At 41.3% G+C, this 17,689-nt stretch overlaps 1 protein-coding gene across 1 annotated transcript in view; it reads left to right on the forward strand.

Moving 5' to 3' along the window:
- Positions 1–17,046, forward strand: part of myo15ab (myosin XVAb) — a 110,957-nt gene extending 93,911 nt beyond the window's left edge. Inside the window, 11 exon segments of the mRNA XM_034187757.1 lie at positions 38–120; positions 206–336; positions 1,443–1,537; positions 1,648–1,725; positions 1,820–1,916; positions 6,987–7,147; positions 7,264–7,397; positions 11,083–11,216; positions 14,697–14,830; positions 16,654–16,794; positions 16,880–17,046. Coding sequence (XP_034043648.1) covers positions 38–120; positions 206–336; positions 1,443–1,537; positions 1,648–1,725; positions 1,820–1,916; positions 6,987–7,147; positions 7,264–7,397; positions 11,083–11,216; positions 14,697–14,830; positions 16,654–16,794; positions 16,880–16,981 — 1,290 coding nt within the window. The 3' untranslated portion in view covers positions 16,982–17,046.
- Positions 17,047–17,689: the final 643 nt, after the last annotated feature.

Below are 17,689 nucleotides of genomic sequence, written 5' to 3' on the forward strand. Positions count from 1 at the left end.
GTTTGTGTGGTTGTGTGTTTGTGTGCCCGCCCCTCAGCTCATTGGGGAGTTCTCTTTGATGAGGGACGAGGGATATTGCCAAATCCTCAAACAGCTCACTGCGAACACCAGCTCCAAACTGTGAGTCTGCTCGCACACGTTGGCATGCGCGGCGTGCACCACATGGCTGAACCTGTGAGTGACTGCGCGCTCTCCTCTTCCACAGGGACAGCTGCCAGCGGGGCTGGAGGCTGCTGTACATCCTGACCTCTTTCCACCGCTGCTCTGAAGTCCTCAAACCCTTTCTGGTGAAATTCCTGCAGCAGGCTTCTCGCGGTGCCGGCGCGCAGTATCAGGGTTAGAACACAGAAACAAGCACGATATAAGTGGGACTGTAAGGTACACGTAGCTCACACTTCAGCTCGGTGCAGAAGTGAAGATTTGACACAGTTTGAACTGTAAGGGCACAAATTCAATACCTCCAGGAGCAACCAAAGCAACCGATCTCACAGAGTTACAGAGTGAGCTGGTGGATTAGAGACTCATATACTCAGGGATGGTGGCCAAGTGGTTAATGCGCATGGTTTCAGTTCAGAAGGTTCCGGGTTCAAATCCCACTCCTGCCACATTTCTCCATGTAATATGGAGTTGTGTCAGGAAGGGCATCCGGCGTAAAACTTGTGCCAATTCAACATGCAGATCCACCTTGGATTTGCTGTGGCGACCCCGAGTGCAAACAAGGGAGCAGCTGAAGGGACTTACTATACTGTAAGGAGCAGGTTCGAGCCCTGTCAGTAGTTACTGTTCCAGGTTGGTTGCAAGGTTGAAGAAAAAAAATACTGTTTAGCAAATAACCCTAACTTACATATTAAACTATGTTTTTAATTTCCTAGGTTTACTCCATCATTATCAAAAAAAATCCATATTTTATAGGACAGTGACTGACTTGTGATGGTTTAAAAAACCTTTTTCACCATGAAAAGTGGTTGTTTTTTATGTTTTATTTTATGTTTCTCAAATAAATGTCACATTTCATTGCTCCATCCCTTTTAGGTAATTCACCACAACCTGCCCGCCAGATTTCATGAAAATCATTTCAACAGCTTTTGACGAATCTTGCACATACTCTGACATAGGCAATAACAAACTATGACCTTTTAAATTATGACCCTTTTAAATACTTCAAAAGCAAACCCAGTGTTCTTAGTCTTTATGGGGAAGAGCGTCTATGTTGCAGTATTGAGTCTTTTTAATGAGTTTATTTTGGCATATTTTGTAACTTTTTGTTGCATTTCACATCTTTTACACACTGGTCTCATTCTCACAGCCTTGTAATGTATGCCAGAAGTCACATTATTTTAAAGAATTTGTTGTGCCGTTGTAGTTTCTCTGCTTTGTTGCACTCTTATTCACTAGGTATGTTTCGAATGAATGTCATTTAACATTTGTTTATCCTGTGTTAGGCATAGCTAAAGCATGTGAGCAAAACCTGAAGAAGACTTTCCAGTACGGTGGACGTATTGTCCCACCGAACAGTATGGAGCTCAAGGCCATGATGGTCAGTGCTTGTATTTAAGTATTAAACGTAAAAATGCTGTAAAAGAAATTAGTTTTGATGTGCTATATATATATGTGTGTGTGTGTGTGTGTGTGTTTGTGCTTCCTCAGGCGGGACGTAGTTCCAAACGCCAGCTGTTCCTGTTCCCCGGAGGCATCGAACGACATGTGAAAATCAAAACATGCACGGTAAATGTTCAATCACTACGTGTTCACCAGCGCTTAAGGAAATGTAATGATGTAGTTGTGTTTATTTTATTATTTTTTTTTTTTTGAACTTCAGGTTGCTCTGGAAGTGATTGAAGAACTGTGTTATGAGATGAGTTTGCACAGACTGGAAGCCATGGAAGAATACGCCATATTCGTGGTCACCAATAGAGGTGTGCTCCACCAACGCATATATGTGATGTCTCTCACTCGCTCACATGCACTACACATTGTGTTAATGCACGTAGGCAGTATCCTCCTCGTTGGCCGGGAAGCCAGTGTGCTCACAGATCACATATCGGGCTGCTCTCTGGATTCTCTTCTTCATGACTGTCATGACATAATTACTGAAGACAGCTCATTGTCACTTTTTAAATTCAAATTCTGGTAGTTTGATTAGAAGCTAATGCTGATCCCATTCTAGCACCTAGTTCGGCTTCATTTTCTATTATTTTAGCCAGTCACATGGACTTTAATCAAAAATGTGTTGATAACCTAAAGGGTATCTGCATATGAGCAAAACCTTTGTACATAAAACATTATGACTAAACCAAATTATTGATAAACGTGATGAAAAGAACTTAATTTCTTCATTTTCAGCAACAGTTTTGGTTGCTCTGACTCGACTCTTCGATGCTCTTTATTTTACAACTTTGTTGTGCAAATTTATATCTATATTAAAGCTACAGTGTGTAGGATTTATTGCCATCTAGTGGTGAGGTTACAGATTGCATTATGCCATTGTTGGTCATGACTTTGTTTCCTTTCACGTTTTCAGCGATGGGGATTCAGGATCTCTTACCTTCTCTTGTGATAAGCAAAATGTCTGATTGCCCATTTTAGGGCAGCACGGTAGCTTAGTGGTTAACACTGTTGCCTCACAGTGAGAAGGTCGTGGGATTGGGTCCCACCTGTGGCCTTTCTGTGTGGAGTTTGCATGTTCTCCCCGTGTTTGTGTGGTTTCCCTCCGGGTGCTCCGGCTTCCTCCCACATCTAAAGACATGCAGGTTAGATGAATTGGAAACTTTAAATTGTCCGTAGGTGTGTGTGAATGCATTTGTTTGTCTATATGTGGCCCTGTGACAGACTGGCATCCTGTCCAGGGTGTACCATGCTTCATGCCCTATGACTGCTGGGATAGGTTCCAGCCCCCTGCTAACCGATCTTGGGTAAGCGATTGAAAATGAGTGAGTGTGAGTGTGTTCCTTTTACAAAAAGGAGGGTTCTCAAGCTTGTTAGTATACAAATAATGAATGTTTATGAGTTCAATGGTACGAATATTTCATGAGGTGAAAGCTGGAACATACCACTCGGCTTCACGTCGTTGGATGGTATGTTCCAGCTTTCACCGAATGAAATATTTGTTCCATTGAAAGAATGGAAAAACATTCATTATTTGTTTTATATAATGGCAAAAATAGATCCTTGTTGATATTTTATTAATTTATAAATAACAGAAAAGGGGCTTACATTTTGGTGTTCGTCACTGCTCCTTAACAGTCCAACACAAACTTTAAATAAGAGTCCAAAATAGTTCTCAGTAGTCCACGGTGCCGTCCACTGACTTCGTGTACAGACTGCTGTCTGCTTTCCTCACTCCAGCGAAAAATCGCAAATTAGCAGCGTCAGTTAGCTTCTTCAGATCGTCATCCACCAGCAAAACAAACTCCACCTTGTTTAGCTAAACGCCGTCCCGGTAGTGTGAGAATGTGCGGTGGTCGAGGTGTGCAGTAGCACATTTCATATAGCACCAAAACTGCACGCTAACAAAGAACTATTGCACGGACAATGAAACACCACGGCAAATGGTACAAATAATCCATGTCACGTGACATACAAGCCACCAATCAAATGACAAAGATCCACTCAGCTGTTATATAATCTGTACTAGCAACCAGTTGACAGTGTACAGGGGAGCAACCGCTGATTCCTCTTCTTTTTATCTTTAGCCTTCTGGCTGTGCTGCAAAATGCAAAATACAGTGTAAATACAGGTCAGCCTCGTTAACTCGCGTAACTCGCGCTTTGGCTTTATTCATGGTCAACTTGTGGACCCTGAAAATTTAGACTATAATTGATAAGTATTTTTTTGGTCAACCTCATGAGCTCGCTGTTTCAGATAATTCACAGTATGATTTTGTGGACCCCAACTTGCGCGAGTTAACAGGGTTCACCTGTATGTCCCTTTTGGGCTACCGTATCAACATTTCGGTGCAACATGGTGGTCTCCATGAGGGGCCCCTCTCCCATGCAGATATGGAGCACTCATTCTAAGCTTATGAAAACACAATCACATATTACTGCAGGTAAATTATACACTAATGAACTCATAGTTATGAACATTACATGACAATTTTGCATTCTCTAATTTGCCTACATTTGTATTAAAAAAGAAAGCTATATGACACCAGTGACACAAGTGGCTGTATTTGTTTATGTGACATTTCCAGGTTTATGTAGCTACAGAGTCCAGTAAATGTCACTGAGAAAAAAAATTGTGTTGTTGAATAATTAACAACTTAAATCTCACTTTCAAATGTATTAATTTTAGAAAGAAAAGAATAATGAAATGAAAGTGATGAATTCAGGCTGTTAATTCTGCACATGAATTATTAACTCTGCAGCAAAATTTTACTTAAATTGCACTATCACATTTATTCATTTGTGTTCCCGAATTAATAATTCATACACACGAACCCACCTGAAATTATCACCTACATTTCTTCACTTTATTGCTTCACATTATTTTCATATTCATCCCATCCTGTTTAATTTGTATTTTGGACTACATGGCTGTAAGTCAGGTTCTGGCTCTGAACCACAAAGTTTTGTAATATTAAATGTATATCGTGCATGATGAACTGACAGTATTATCCAGTGAATGTCTTATCTTGTGCATCCCTCCAAAAGATGATGACAGCTGGTCTCAAATTAATCAGGTGGAATTATTCACTAAAACAGACACTTCATCTCTGTGAAGTTCAGGACTTTTTACAAATGTTACGAATCTAATGTCTTCTGCAATATTATGAACATTTATAAAAAATGATGTCCCATAAAATACATGGGTCTACATTAAGAACATGTGATCATATTTGCAAATAAGTTGGTTGCACTCCTCCAGCCAATGCAAAGGAGTCGGTATCGGGTTATTTGGTCACGTGACTTTTAGTCAGGATTCTGACATTTTGCTGATTGGCTGAGACACGATGCTCTCTGATTGGCTGCAGCCTTTGTTTACAACGTAGCACTGGTACTACAGTCTCTGGAGGAGTGGAACCAACTTACATTTTCGGCGGTTACACCACAGCCAATCACAGAGCGTGGCATGATAGCCAATAGCGGCCGACGTATCAGATGGACCAATCACAGCCATGTTTTCAAAAACACGCTACCAATCTCTTTGTATAAGAGACTGTGGTACCAGTGCTAATTTGCAAATAAAACGCAATGCTAAAATGCCCTCTGCCATATGAGCATTGTCTTCTTTATAATTTGCAGTTGTTTAATTAATTTTTAAGATCCTATTGTCTTACGTACAATTTGTACATGTTCAATAAATCCCCTCTATCTATTAATCAATCAATCAATCATAAACAATATTTATGTTTTAACAGCATCTGCAGGAGCAGGTATGTCTGCGTGTACATGAGCTTTTGACAAGAGCAGAAGTTAGCTTTGAGTTAGCGGAAGTTAGCAGGCATGCTGATGTCTGCGAAATGTCTTGTAAATCACTCCAAAGGTGTTATCAGGTTACACTAACAGCATTTTCAGTTTTAAAAGTGTTTGTTTCTCTCTAGCTTTTACATAATACATGACAAAGAGGTTATATTTACACACAAACAAAACAGAGTTTTGCAGCTAGCTAGACCAGCCTGTGACGTTACCATGCTAACCTGTGCGAAATGTCTTGTAAATAAGTTCAGAGGTGTTATTAGGTTTCAAAAACAGCGTTTTCAGTTTTAGAAGTGTTTATTTCTTGTGAGCTTTTAATAATATAAGAGAAACACGTATATATAATAAACACACAAAATGAAGTGGTTTTGGAAAGACCAGCCACTGATGTCATGGTGCAGCTCTACTGTGATTGGGTGTCATCCCCACTACTCAAAACAAAAAAAAAAACGGAAAAGATTGAAACAGAATGTGACTTTTTAACGCCAAAACAGCTGGTCACGCAAATAAGTCTGACGTCACTGAAAATGCTCTGTTGAATGCCAGTGGGTGATGTCCCATAGACTTTGTCCAGTGTATATATTCAGTCTATGGGAGAAACATGATGCGCTGCACCCAGCTAACAAGCTAGCAGTTGTGGGGAGAAACATGATGCCCCCTACATGGACAAATGCTGGATGAAACAAGCCACAAAAACCGAAAAGTAAAACCAAAAATCAAGAATTGATAGAATGTGGAGCCAGGGATTCTGCAGAAACCTTTTGTCACTACTGCAAATTAGTGATGGTAGATTCTCCAAAATGTTTCCAAACATTTGCAACACATATGCTTCATATGCTTTTTTCAGAATGTCTAGCAAAAGGAAAACAATGCCAGCTGTGCGAAATGGAATCTCAATGTGTCACCAACTGTTTTGAAACAAATGTTTCCAAATGTTCCATTTGATCTCCCTGATGTTGAAAGATATTGCAACACAAGTAAATGAGCAAGGATCACACTTGGAAAACGACACTTGTTTTCTTTAAAATAATAATTTCGCCCCATGTACTCATCCTAAGGCCAGTTAAGTGGTTTGTGGTGTATTGTGCAATATCATCAGATTCACTTAAATTTCAGTGCCTGTAAATCTGCAGTCTTGTCCCCCTTCTTCTTCGGTGACACACACTAATGTGGATATTTTCAACAGCAAGGCATAAATGCGTGAAGGTATTTCAGCTTGCATCAGGCCATGATTGACCACAAGAGTAATGTGCTGATCACCATGTTGCTGCTCCTCTGCTGCTTTGCAAACAGCAGAATTTACTGAAAGCTGTAAACTAAACTAAACATCCCCAGGCTATGTAGTCTGTTATCTCAGGAAAACAAAGTTTTGTTTTCGCAAGACTGCAGAAAATTATTCCATTATCTTATGAAAACAGGTGAAGGAAACATTTGCTAACTGATGCCCACTCCTGGATTTTGTACAAATTCTCTGGCTGTGTGTGTGTGTGTGTGTGTGTGTGTGTGTGTGTGTGTGTGTGTGTGTGTGTGTGTGTGTGTGTGTGTGTGTGTGTGTGTGTGTGTGTGTAGGTCAGAATGTGCGTCCTCTGAACAGGCACGAGTACATTCTAGATGTTGCCAGTGAAGCAGAGTCAGTAGACACCAGCTACAGTTTTTGGTTCAGACGGGTCGTCTGGACTCAACCGCTCAAGTTTGACAATGAGCTCTGTGTTGCTATGCACTACAACCAGGTACGCTGCGTGCGTGTGTGTTTACTGCACCTTAACTGAAACTATTCACTGTGAGCACAGTACAGCCTTGAAAGTGTGTATTTGAGTGTAACTACAGTGTGTTTGTGCATAAACAGCTCCTACCTGACTACCGTAAAGGTCTCCTAAATGTTCTTCCACAAGGCAAAGTGAGCGATCAGCAGTTCCACCAGATCTCCAAACTGGCAGCTTTACAGCACCGAGCCAACGACATCGTCTTCATCCCCAGCATGTGAGAAAACAGTTACAACGAAACAAATGGTCGACGTTCAGTTTGAGGACACAAATCACATTTGAAAAGTTAATCATTTGTGCTGCACTCCATGTGAAACATGAAGGGCTCTGTGGTCCACCTGATGCACCGTGCAGTGCTAGTTTCTAACTGATGTTGGTTGTGTTAGTCTAAAGATGTGATTCAGTGCAGAGCTGATGGATTTAAATCATCTCACCAGAAACATGCTTGTATTTATACCAAGAAAAACCTGGTTTTAACTCCAGTGAAGAGTGTCGCTAGTATTTAAAGAGCACAATAGTCCGAAAACCTCACATGGCCTCACACTGAAATAAAAGTAATAACTAATGTAAAAACAGAACTTTTAACTCATTGAGTGCCAGCCATTTTGGCCACCCATATTGGCCTCTCTTCATTGGCTTCCTGTTAATTCCAGAATAGAATTTAAAATTATTCTTCTTACTTATAAGGTTTTGAATAATCAGGTCCCATCTTATCTTAGGGACCTCATAGTACCATATCACCCCAATAGAGCGCTTCGCTCTCAGACTGCAGGCTTACTTGTAGTTCCTAGGGTTTGTAAGAGTAGAATGGGAGGCAGAGCCTTCAGCTTTCAGGCTCCTCTCCTGTGGAACCAGCTCCCAATTCAGATCAGGGAGACAGGCACCCTCTCTACTTTGTAAGATTAGCTTAAAACTTTCCTTTTTGAAAAAGCTATAGTTAGGGCTGGATCAGGTGACCCTGAACCATCCCTTAGTTATGCTGCTATAGACTTAGACTGCTGGGGGGTTCCCATGATGCACTGAGTGTTTCTTTCTCTTTTTGCTCTGTATGCACCACTCTGCATTTAATCATTAGTGATTGATCTCTGCTCCCCTCCACAGCATGTCTTTTTCCTGATTCTCTCCCTCAGCCCCAACCAGTCCCAGCAGAAGACTGCCTCTCCCTGAGCCTGGTTCTGCTGGAGGTTTCTTCCTGTTAAAAGGGAGTTTTTCCTTCCCACTGTCGCCAAGTGCTTGCTCACAGGGGGGCGTTTTGACCGTTGGGGTTTTCTGCAATTATTGTATGGCTTTGCCTTACAATATAAAGCGCCTTGGGGCGACTGTTTGTTGTGATTTGGCGCTATATAAATAAAATTGATTTGATTTGATTTGATATTTGATTTGATTTGATTTGATTTTCAAAGTTCAGAAGATCCCAGTGCCAGGATTTCTTCAGCATTTGAGTGTTTTTTCAAGATCCATAGAAAATTGAGTTCTATGTCCATGTCAACAACAAAGATACCACAAGAAAAGAAAAAGAGAAGAGAAGAAACTGGCTCGATGACGCATCTTTGGCGCGGGGCGTTACTATTGGAAAAGACGCGTTTTAGAGTCAATGGCATCGAGTGAGTTAAGAACTGAACACTCTTCTCCCTTCTTTTGAGTGGAGCGGGTGGAGCAACCAGGGGTGAGTTCTAGAGGTGGGCAATACCGGGAATTTTGGTATTGATCAGATACCAAGTAAATACAGGCCCAGTATCGCCGATATAGATACCGATACGTTTTCATATTTAAGCTTCATAGATCCAAAGGATCCAAAAGACCTAGGATAGAATTTCGCCAAACATTGTACGTGACAACAAAGTACTTTATTATCACAATCAACATTTTTGTTTAAAAAAATATCACTCAACACAACTTAAAACAAAATCTCCTGAGGTAGAGGGCTGACAAACCACAATACAAGGGTGCGCTGCTCCGTGTTGTGTGAGACAGCGAAGCACTGCTCTTACAGACAGACAGTAGACTTTGATGAATCTGCGTGCGCAGCAGTCAGTGCGTGCAGGAAAGAAAAAAAGCTTGAGTATCGATCTTTTTACACGAGGATCGTTCAATATCAATACCAGCGTTGGTATCGATATTATCGATATTAGGATCGATCCGCCCACCTCTAGTGAGTTCAATTTTTGCAGGGATTCCGGAGTTTAAACATGGTTTAAAACAAAAATATAGATTGCTGATAATACATCTTTAATAGACATAACAACCCGTGCTGTAATATATAATCAAATAACAAACACTAATTATAAATAATTATAATTATAATAATTATATAATATAATAATTATATTATAATTATAAATAATATATAAACACATAACAAACACTGAACCAAACAAAAAAAAATGCACATATAACACAAAAAGATACCTCATATTTGTCCCAAAGTGCACTGCACACATGACAGACCAAACAGTTGCTTTTCTTTTTTGTTTTTCACTTCCTTTAACAAGTACTGCAGGTGACGGGTCACAGTATTCTGATTTATTCAGGAATGTCCACGTGAGCTCAAAGACTGAAACAGCTGCACCTTGGACAGTAAACAGCAGTGGGTGACACGGGTGTTAATCACAACAGTCACTATAATTTTCATCATCATGTGTCTTCTGACTGCTAATTCCACATGCACGCATTGTGCACACAAATCCATTTGAAAACCAGTGACTTTTGCAGTCATCCTCTGAATAGAAAAGCACCACGTTCCAGTGCACGATTGGTTCAGTTCAATTCATTTTATTTATACAGTGCCAAATCACAACATACGTCACCCCAAATTAATTCACAAGGGTAAAGTCTAACCTTACTCAGCATGTCGAGCAAGAACATAGGCAATAGTGGTAAGGAAACACTCACAATGTTATTTTTCAGGAAGAAACATCAATCAGACCAGACTCAGAGGGGGTGACTCACTGCTTAGGCTGTATTGACAATAACAGAAATCAGGTGAACAAACTACAAGAAAGAATTGTCAAACATGCAAACAAAAATAATGTAGAAAGTCCCAAAGATAGAGTTCAGAGGGCACTGTGACCCACAGTTCATCCAGCAGCTCCAGTCCAGACACGACGTGGTCAGGCAGGGAACCACCATGAAGTTCAGCCATCTTTGAAGATCATCAACACCTCGAAAAAGAGAGACAGAGCAGAAATCACTCAGCTGGCACAAACGACTCAAAGTGACAAACAGACAGGATGCTAACGTGATCGCTGTCGGCTCGCCCTTTACTTCACTAACAGTCCCAGAATTTAGATATGATGAAACTGAGTCCTGCTGTATGATTAGATTTAGGGTGATTTCATGATGTACCTACAAAACTCCCCTGAATAATGAGGAACATTAAAACAGCCCCTTTGTGCCGAGCAGTGCTCCGCTCTGCATCTTGCTTTACATGATATCTCCCACCACTTAAATACCAGTGTGCGCTTAGACGCTCCTCCAAATTCATTTATACATGCACCATTAACATCGGGCCCAAAATCTGATGTGGCACATTTACTGTTATGTTACGTCACATTAAAGCACCTCAGCTTCAGTGAAGAACAGTGCAGCCTGAGGGACAAATGGATTTGTCAAGTTCAGTGCTGAAAACACCACAATACTACAGCACAGCCACAAAATTATGTATTAAACAGGACTGACTTTTTTTTTTTTCCTTTCTCAGTTGGAGAAACACTTTTGTAGTTTTTTTCTCCTCTAGCTGTGGCTATCACCACCTTTCCACCCACCCACACACACACACACACATGCACACAGCCAGCAGCAGCACAGAACGGTTCACTGAGTTGTGGAAAATCATTCTCAGAAATGTATGGAATCGGTGAAGTGGACTTATCTTCGGCCCTGTTTCTGTTCCTCTCTCCCAGACATGAGTTATCGGAGTATATCGCCGCACCTCTGTTCAAAAAGCAGCCTCCCCAACAGTGGGTTACAATGGTGACGCAGCACATGCAGCAAGTACAGACCCTGAGCCCACATCAGGCCAGAGCACAATTTCTGGGTAAGATCCCTGTTTGCACTCTGCCCATGTGGGTAAAAACAAGTAGTATTTCAGATGACGGTAACGGTGTGTGTGTGTGTGTGTGTGTGTGTGTGTGTGTGTGTGTGTGTGTGTGTGTGTGTGTGTGTGTGTGTGTGTGTGTGTGTGTGTGTGTGTGTGTGTGTGTGTGTGTGTGTGTGTGTGTGTGTGTCCCACCCCACTGCGCCCCCCATTAAATGTGAGTGTTTTCCTCCTCAGAAACAAGCGTTTAAACCTGCAGAGCGTTGAATGTTATTCTGATGTTACACTGAAAAAAATGCTACTTTGGATCAACTTTAAAAAAATTTATGTAATTTGTTACAGCTATTTTTTTTTAGTTTCTTGCAATGTATATTTATGATTTTGTAAAGTGATTCCAGCAGATTTAAACTGGAAACCACAATTTTACATTAGACTAATGTAAATAAGTACTTTGAATGAAGTGCACCGTGTTTCACTTTTTTCAGTGTATTTTGAGTGTAAAGTTGAAGCACATTTGTATGTTTTGGCTCAAAATAAATGTGAAATGACAGGACATGGAGACAGCTCATTAAAAACACATTTTTGAGGAATTATTCCGTTACATGTAATCATCTAGGGGAACTGATACGGCTGATGATGACGGGGCTTTGGAAAGGCACGCTGTAAAATGTGTTGTTTGAGCGGATAGAGAGATAAATACTTAGATGAGTCTGTTCCATCCAGTTTGTTAACATGATCATTCAAAAAGAGTTAATGCTATCATCTGGTTACAATAGCTCAAAACTCAACAGACTCAAAGGGCATATAATGAGGACAAATTCATTCAACTCTGAAGAAGAATCGGTTTCATTGAACATTTCTGTCCGTCTGTGGTCCATTCTGAAAGCGGCTCATGGATGGACAGATCTTCTTTCGAGTGCATTCCCTCTGCCGTCTAAACTGATGCTTGAGAGCTCCTGCTGCTTTGTGGTGGCTTCAAACTGTTCATTATCGTGTCTATTTTCACGGTTTGCTTCACTCCTTGTAGTTTCTGTACTCACATCAGCTTTTGTTTTATCCTGTCTGGACTTGTACCATTGTGTTGTTCTTAATATGGAGAGTTTATTGACTTTTGATAAAAGTGCACACTCCTTTCCAATGTGTCCTACCACCTTCTCTTCTGGTTTAACCTCACTTTTAACAAGCATCACTGACACCTAGTGGTCAGCGGTAAAATACCTTAATCATCACATGCCTTTTCTTTGACATGAATACTTCTACAGCACTGTGTGATGTGGAATTATTAAGAGCCTTATTAAAAAAATCTGCTTGTTTGTTTTATTAAAATAAATAAAAACTAAAATAAAAAACCATGGAGAGGCAGCTTGGACTGCAGGTTCAAGCAGATCCACTGGATTGAGTTTATTGTGCTTGCAGTTTGTTCTGTGCAAGTGTTTTATACTAGAATGCCCCATAAAAAAAAAACATGTTTATCACATGCCTAAAGGGGAAGTTTAATTTCCCCACCTCAAAATGTTACTCTGTTGTTTGTTTTCTGTTCCTAATGAAAAAAAACTGCCCTCTTCATCACTTTTTTTCTGATGTCAAGGATGATAAACTAATGTTGGCTTTTTGATGGAGCCTAATTCATGAAACTTTTGTTTGATTGTTCCCGAACTCCTCCCAGCTCATTTGGCAGATTTCCAACACACTTGATATGCAGATGACAGTCAACCGCATAACTGCCCTTAAAGGGTTTGTTTTGGAAAAGGTCAAAGTTGTTGGGGCATTGGGGGGGGGTTCAAATAGTTTTTTTTTTACTTTATTTTTCAATACTTTTGATGATTTGTATCAAACTTGGGAAGCCAGTGAAAGTTGACCCCAAATTATCCTTCAGGAATTAATTTTTTTCACAAATTCATCAATGTCAAGGAATTTGATTTTCAACCTCAATTTGGACCCAAAGTGGCGCACACTTAGGTGGTTAATGCCAGCCAGAGGTCAAATACATAAATTTAATTAATCAGAGAAATAAATTGGCATTTTCTGATTAACAGTGGTTACGAGCTTAAACTTAAGTGGCACCGTCACGTCGAACCTCGGATTCAGGAAGAGCAGTGTGGTTTTCGTCCTGGTCGCGGCACACTGGACCAGCTCTACACGCTCCATGGGTGCTCAAGGGTTCATGGGAGTTCGCCCAACCAGTCCACATGTGTTTTGTGGAACTGGAGAAGGCGTTCGACCGTGTCCCTCGGGGCACCCTGCGGGGAGTGCTCCGGGAGTATGGGGTCCGGGGTCCTTTGCTAAGGGCTATCCGGTCCCTGTACGACTGCAACAGGAGCTTGGTTCGCATTGCCGGTAGTAAGTCAAACCTGTTTCCAGTGCACGTTGGCCTCCGCCAGGGCTGCCCTTTGTCACCGGTTCTGTTCATTATTTTTATGGACAGAATTTCTAGGCGCAGCCAGGGTGCAGAGGGGATCTGGTTTGGGAACCACAGAATCTCGTCTCTGCTGTTTGCGGACGATGTGGTTCTGTTGGCTTCGTCAAATCAGGACTTTCAGTGTGCACTGGGGCGGTTTGCAGCCGAGTGTGAAGCATTTGGGATGAAAATCAGCACCTCCAAATCTGAGGCCATGGTTCTCGACCGGAAAAAGGTGCTTTGCCCTCTTCAAGTCGGTGGAGTGTCCTTACCTCAAGTGGAGGAGTTTAAGTATCTCGGGGTCTTGTTCACGAGTGAGGGACGGATGGAGCGTGAGATCGATAGACGGATCGGTGCAGCATCTGCAGTGATGCGGTCGCTGTATCGGAACGTCGTGGTGAAGAGAGAGCTGAGTAGGGGGGCAAAGCTCTCGATTTACCTATTGATCTATGTTCCGATCCTCACCTATGGTCATGAGATTTGGCTCATGACCGAAAGAACGAGATCGCGAGTACAAGCGGCCGAGATGAGTTTCCTCTGCAGGGTGGCTGGGCGCTCCCTTAGAGATAGGGTGAGGAGCTCGGCCACTTGGGAGGAGCTCGGAGTCGAGCCGCTGCTCCTCCATGTCGAAAGGAGTCAGAAGAGGTGGCTCGGGCATCTTTTCCGGATGCCCCCTGGACGCCTCGCTGGAGAGGTGTTCCGGGCACATCCCATTGGGAGGAGGCCCTGGGGAAGACCCAGGACACGCTGGAGGGACTACATCTCTCGGCTGGCTTGGGAACGCCTTGGGGTTCCCCTGGAGGAGCTGGGGGAGGTGTGTGTGGATCGGGAGGTCTGGGCAGCTTTGCTTGAGCTGCTGCCCCCGCGACCCGACTCCGGATAAAGCGGAAGAAAATGGATGGATGGATGGATGGATGGATGTCATTTCCAAACTGACATCTAAATTTTCCACCCTTTAAAGAAGCCATTGCCTTGTTTCTTTTTGCCAGTGATATTTTACAGCCATGTTACACAAAGTCTTCTTAATGATACAAAGTTTTATTCTGACAAAATGAAGAGAACTTTTGTCTTTCTGTGTGCAGGCCTGGTCAGCGTGTTCCCCATGTTTGGCTCCTCCTTCTTCTACATCCACAGCAGCAGTTCCACCACTTTCTACGCCCCATGTATTGTTGCTGTCAATCAAAATGGTCTCCATTTCCTGCACAAAAATACACACGTAAGAAACCACATAGACAAGTGCACATGTGCACGTTCATAACCAGGATTTGGTTTTGTCTCAAATTAGGCGTGGCTGAAAAATGAGCCCAGAAATGGTCATAATTCATTTCTGCTGCAACGGTTTGAGTTTTAACAGACGAGAGATTATTATGAAACTTTGATGTTCATGAGAATAACATGTTAACGTTGTTGGTGAAGAAGAGCGAGCTATAATTTTTGCACATTCTGAGACTGAACATTTTTGTCACTAACTACATTACTCTGAAGTTTGTTTCTGTCGTGACTGAGTGACTTAAAGATTTTGCACAAGTTGGCTTGGTGCCCTTCCAAAAACAGCTGGATCCAGGTCCAGACTCCAGTTCCCACAATCTGAAACCTTTTTGAGGATTCTTTAACACGAGATAACACACTGGTTTTGGTTAGACAGTCTCTTCTCTGACAAAGCAGGAACCATTTGAGGCGAGTGTCTGCATCTCTGCAGGATGAATATATGTTTTAAAATTCATCCAGCATAATGTCTTTAAAAACCGTAAAAGATTTTCATGCAAGATGAAACCCAGAAGGTAGGTTTTGCAGAAATATAGCAAGGTCCATAATTATTTCAACAGTAACACACTTTTTTTGTGGTTTTGCCTCTGTGAGCCAGCACAGGTGAAACTATCATGTTGTGCTGCTTGCAGTGCAGACTTCCGGCTTTTATTCAAAAACTATATTAAATTATCAGCAGCTCAACTATCAGGTCTGAGATGTGAAGCAGAGCAGATCATGATTTGGAGGTTTTTCTTGCCTCAAAATGAGGCTGAGGTGGTAACCCACCACGGGGGGCGATCTAGTTTATGGCACAGGTACATTTACAGCCTTAATTTTGCATATTATTTAAGGAAGTGGAAAACAAGTGAGAAATTACTTCAAATCATTTTATTTAAAAATTGAAATTGCCTTGTACAATACAGTAGATAAAGGAAAAGCCACCAGCAGTTAATTTAACTCGGTGCTAGTTTACGTGGAGTCGTTTTATATATATATATATATATATATATATATATATTACATATGGATTACATGTATGTACATACATGTAATCCACATGTATTCTTTCAAAGTAATCCTACGCAACCTTGTATATTTTATATTTATATATATATATATATATATATAAAATATACAAGGTTGGGTAGGATTACTTTGAAAGAAAACATGTGGATTACATGTATTTTTTTTCATGGCTGGCTGGCCCTTTGTCTCCACTATGTGTCCTAGTGAGGTGATACAAAGCACTGCTTCGTGAAACATTTGGGCTCATCGAATGCAAACTTCAAACACTGATTGAAAATAAAACTCAGGATTTGTGTCATGAGCTGCGTTGTTGATAAATTCGCACATATGTCCAGAGAAATCCCCTATATGCCCTGAGGGCCATTGCCACCCATCTAGGAGACGTCCTAGACTCAAAGTTCTCTGTTGCCAAAGCCAAATTTTAGCAAAAACCTCTGCTGAAGAAAATTCTGCCTTTGGTTTGGAGCCTTTATGTCAGAGAATTCTAACGTTTCTTCACCGCTTCTTCTAGTGCCTCCTGTCAACGAAATAAAGATTTTAGATAGTTAGAACATGTTTGCATTGAATGCTGTGATAATTATTTTCCTCAACTTAACTCCACCACTAAAGTATACATGGACGTACCAAAAAAAACAGTTTTCATTCATATATTTTGTCCCATTTTCTAAACAAAGGTATCAGATTTAGCAGATTACAGATTAAACGTGTTCTGCCTTTAGCCTTTGCGATACTCCACGGTACAGTGTTTGTCTTTCTGTGGAACAGGAGACCATGGCGGTGGTCCCCCTGGGGGAGGTACAGTCCAGCCGCACCCAGAGGCCCACCGCTGGCAGTAGTTACCCGTACGTAGACCTCACCCTCGGGGATGTGAACACACAACGGGTCATTCAGATGCAGTTGGAGCAGGTATGACACGGGTGCACGTGACCGTTTGGGGAGGAGTGGCAGCATTGGCAGTGTCTGTGTCTGTGCTGACCACGTTTGTCCACAGGGGCTGGAGCTGTGCCGAGTCATCGCCATGCAGGTGGAAAACATGATGTCTGCGCGGGAGAAGAGACTCACGCTGCCACCCAGTGAAATCACCATGTTATAGCACGTGCACGCTTTACTGAACACACGTGCAATTGTGCATGCAGATGCACATGAAGTAGTGTACTACCTCTTCTCACCTTCAGGTATTTGTGTGTCGGTCTTACGCACTCATATAAACTCCAACATCAGTCTCACAACACTTATTTAATTGTTTACTGCAATGACTGAAAAAAGTGTCACATGTAGACACTGACCTTCTGATATTAGATATTTCTTTTCAGGTTTTATCCTTTACACGTGCATGTTCTATCCTTAAATGTTAAAATGTAAAAACCATTTTTATCTGTACAGAAGTTGTTAATGAACAGTGAGATTTCATCACATCGTTTTGTAGGAACTTATTTTTTTTTCTAACTGACTGTAAAAAAAATGTAAAAAACTGTGTTTTTTTTTTTTTTGCTGTTGTTGATGCTGTAAATGACTTATTTTAGAAATAACATTTTGTCAAAGTAAAATGAGCAATATTAAAGAGAAAATAATGAACACCTCTCCACTGATTTGTATGGTTAAATACGTTATTCTAGTCACATGAATGAGAGAACTTTATATTAATACAAATTATTTTCTGGCCTTAGCCTTGAATAACCATAACATTTGTTGGAGCTGAAAGAAGAAACCGCACCACAAAATCTTTAAAAATGTACATTTTTGCTGCAGTGCACAACCTGCTGTCATAATCATCAACCCAGAGATTTTTGGACGTGTTAAC

The sequence above is a fragment of the Thalassophryne amazonica genome, chromosome 15, assembly GCF_902500255.1.
Source record: "Thalassophryne amazonica chromosome 15, fThaAma1.1, whole genome shotgun sequence".
NCBI classification, from domain to species: domain Eukaryota; kingdom Metazoa; phylum Chordata; class Actinopteri; order Batrachoidiformes; family Batrachoididae; genus Thalassophryne; species Thalassophryne amazonica.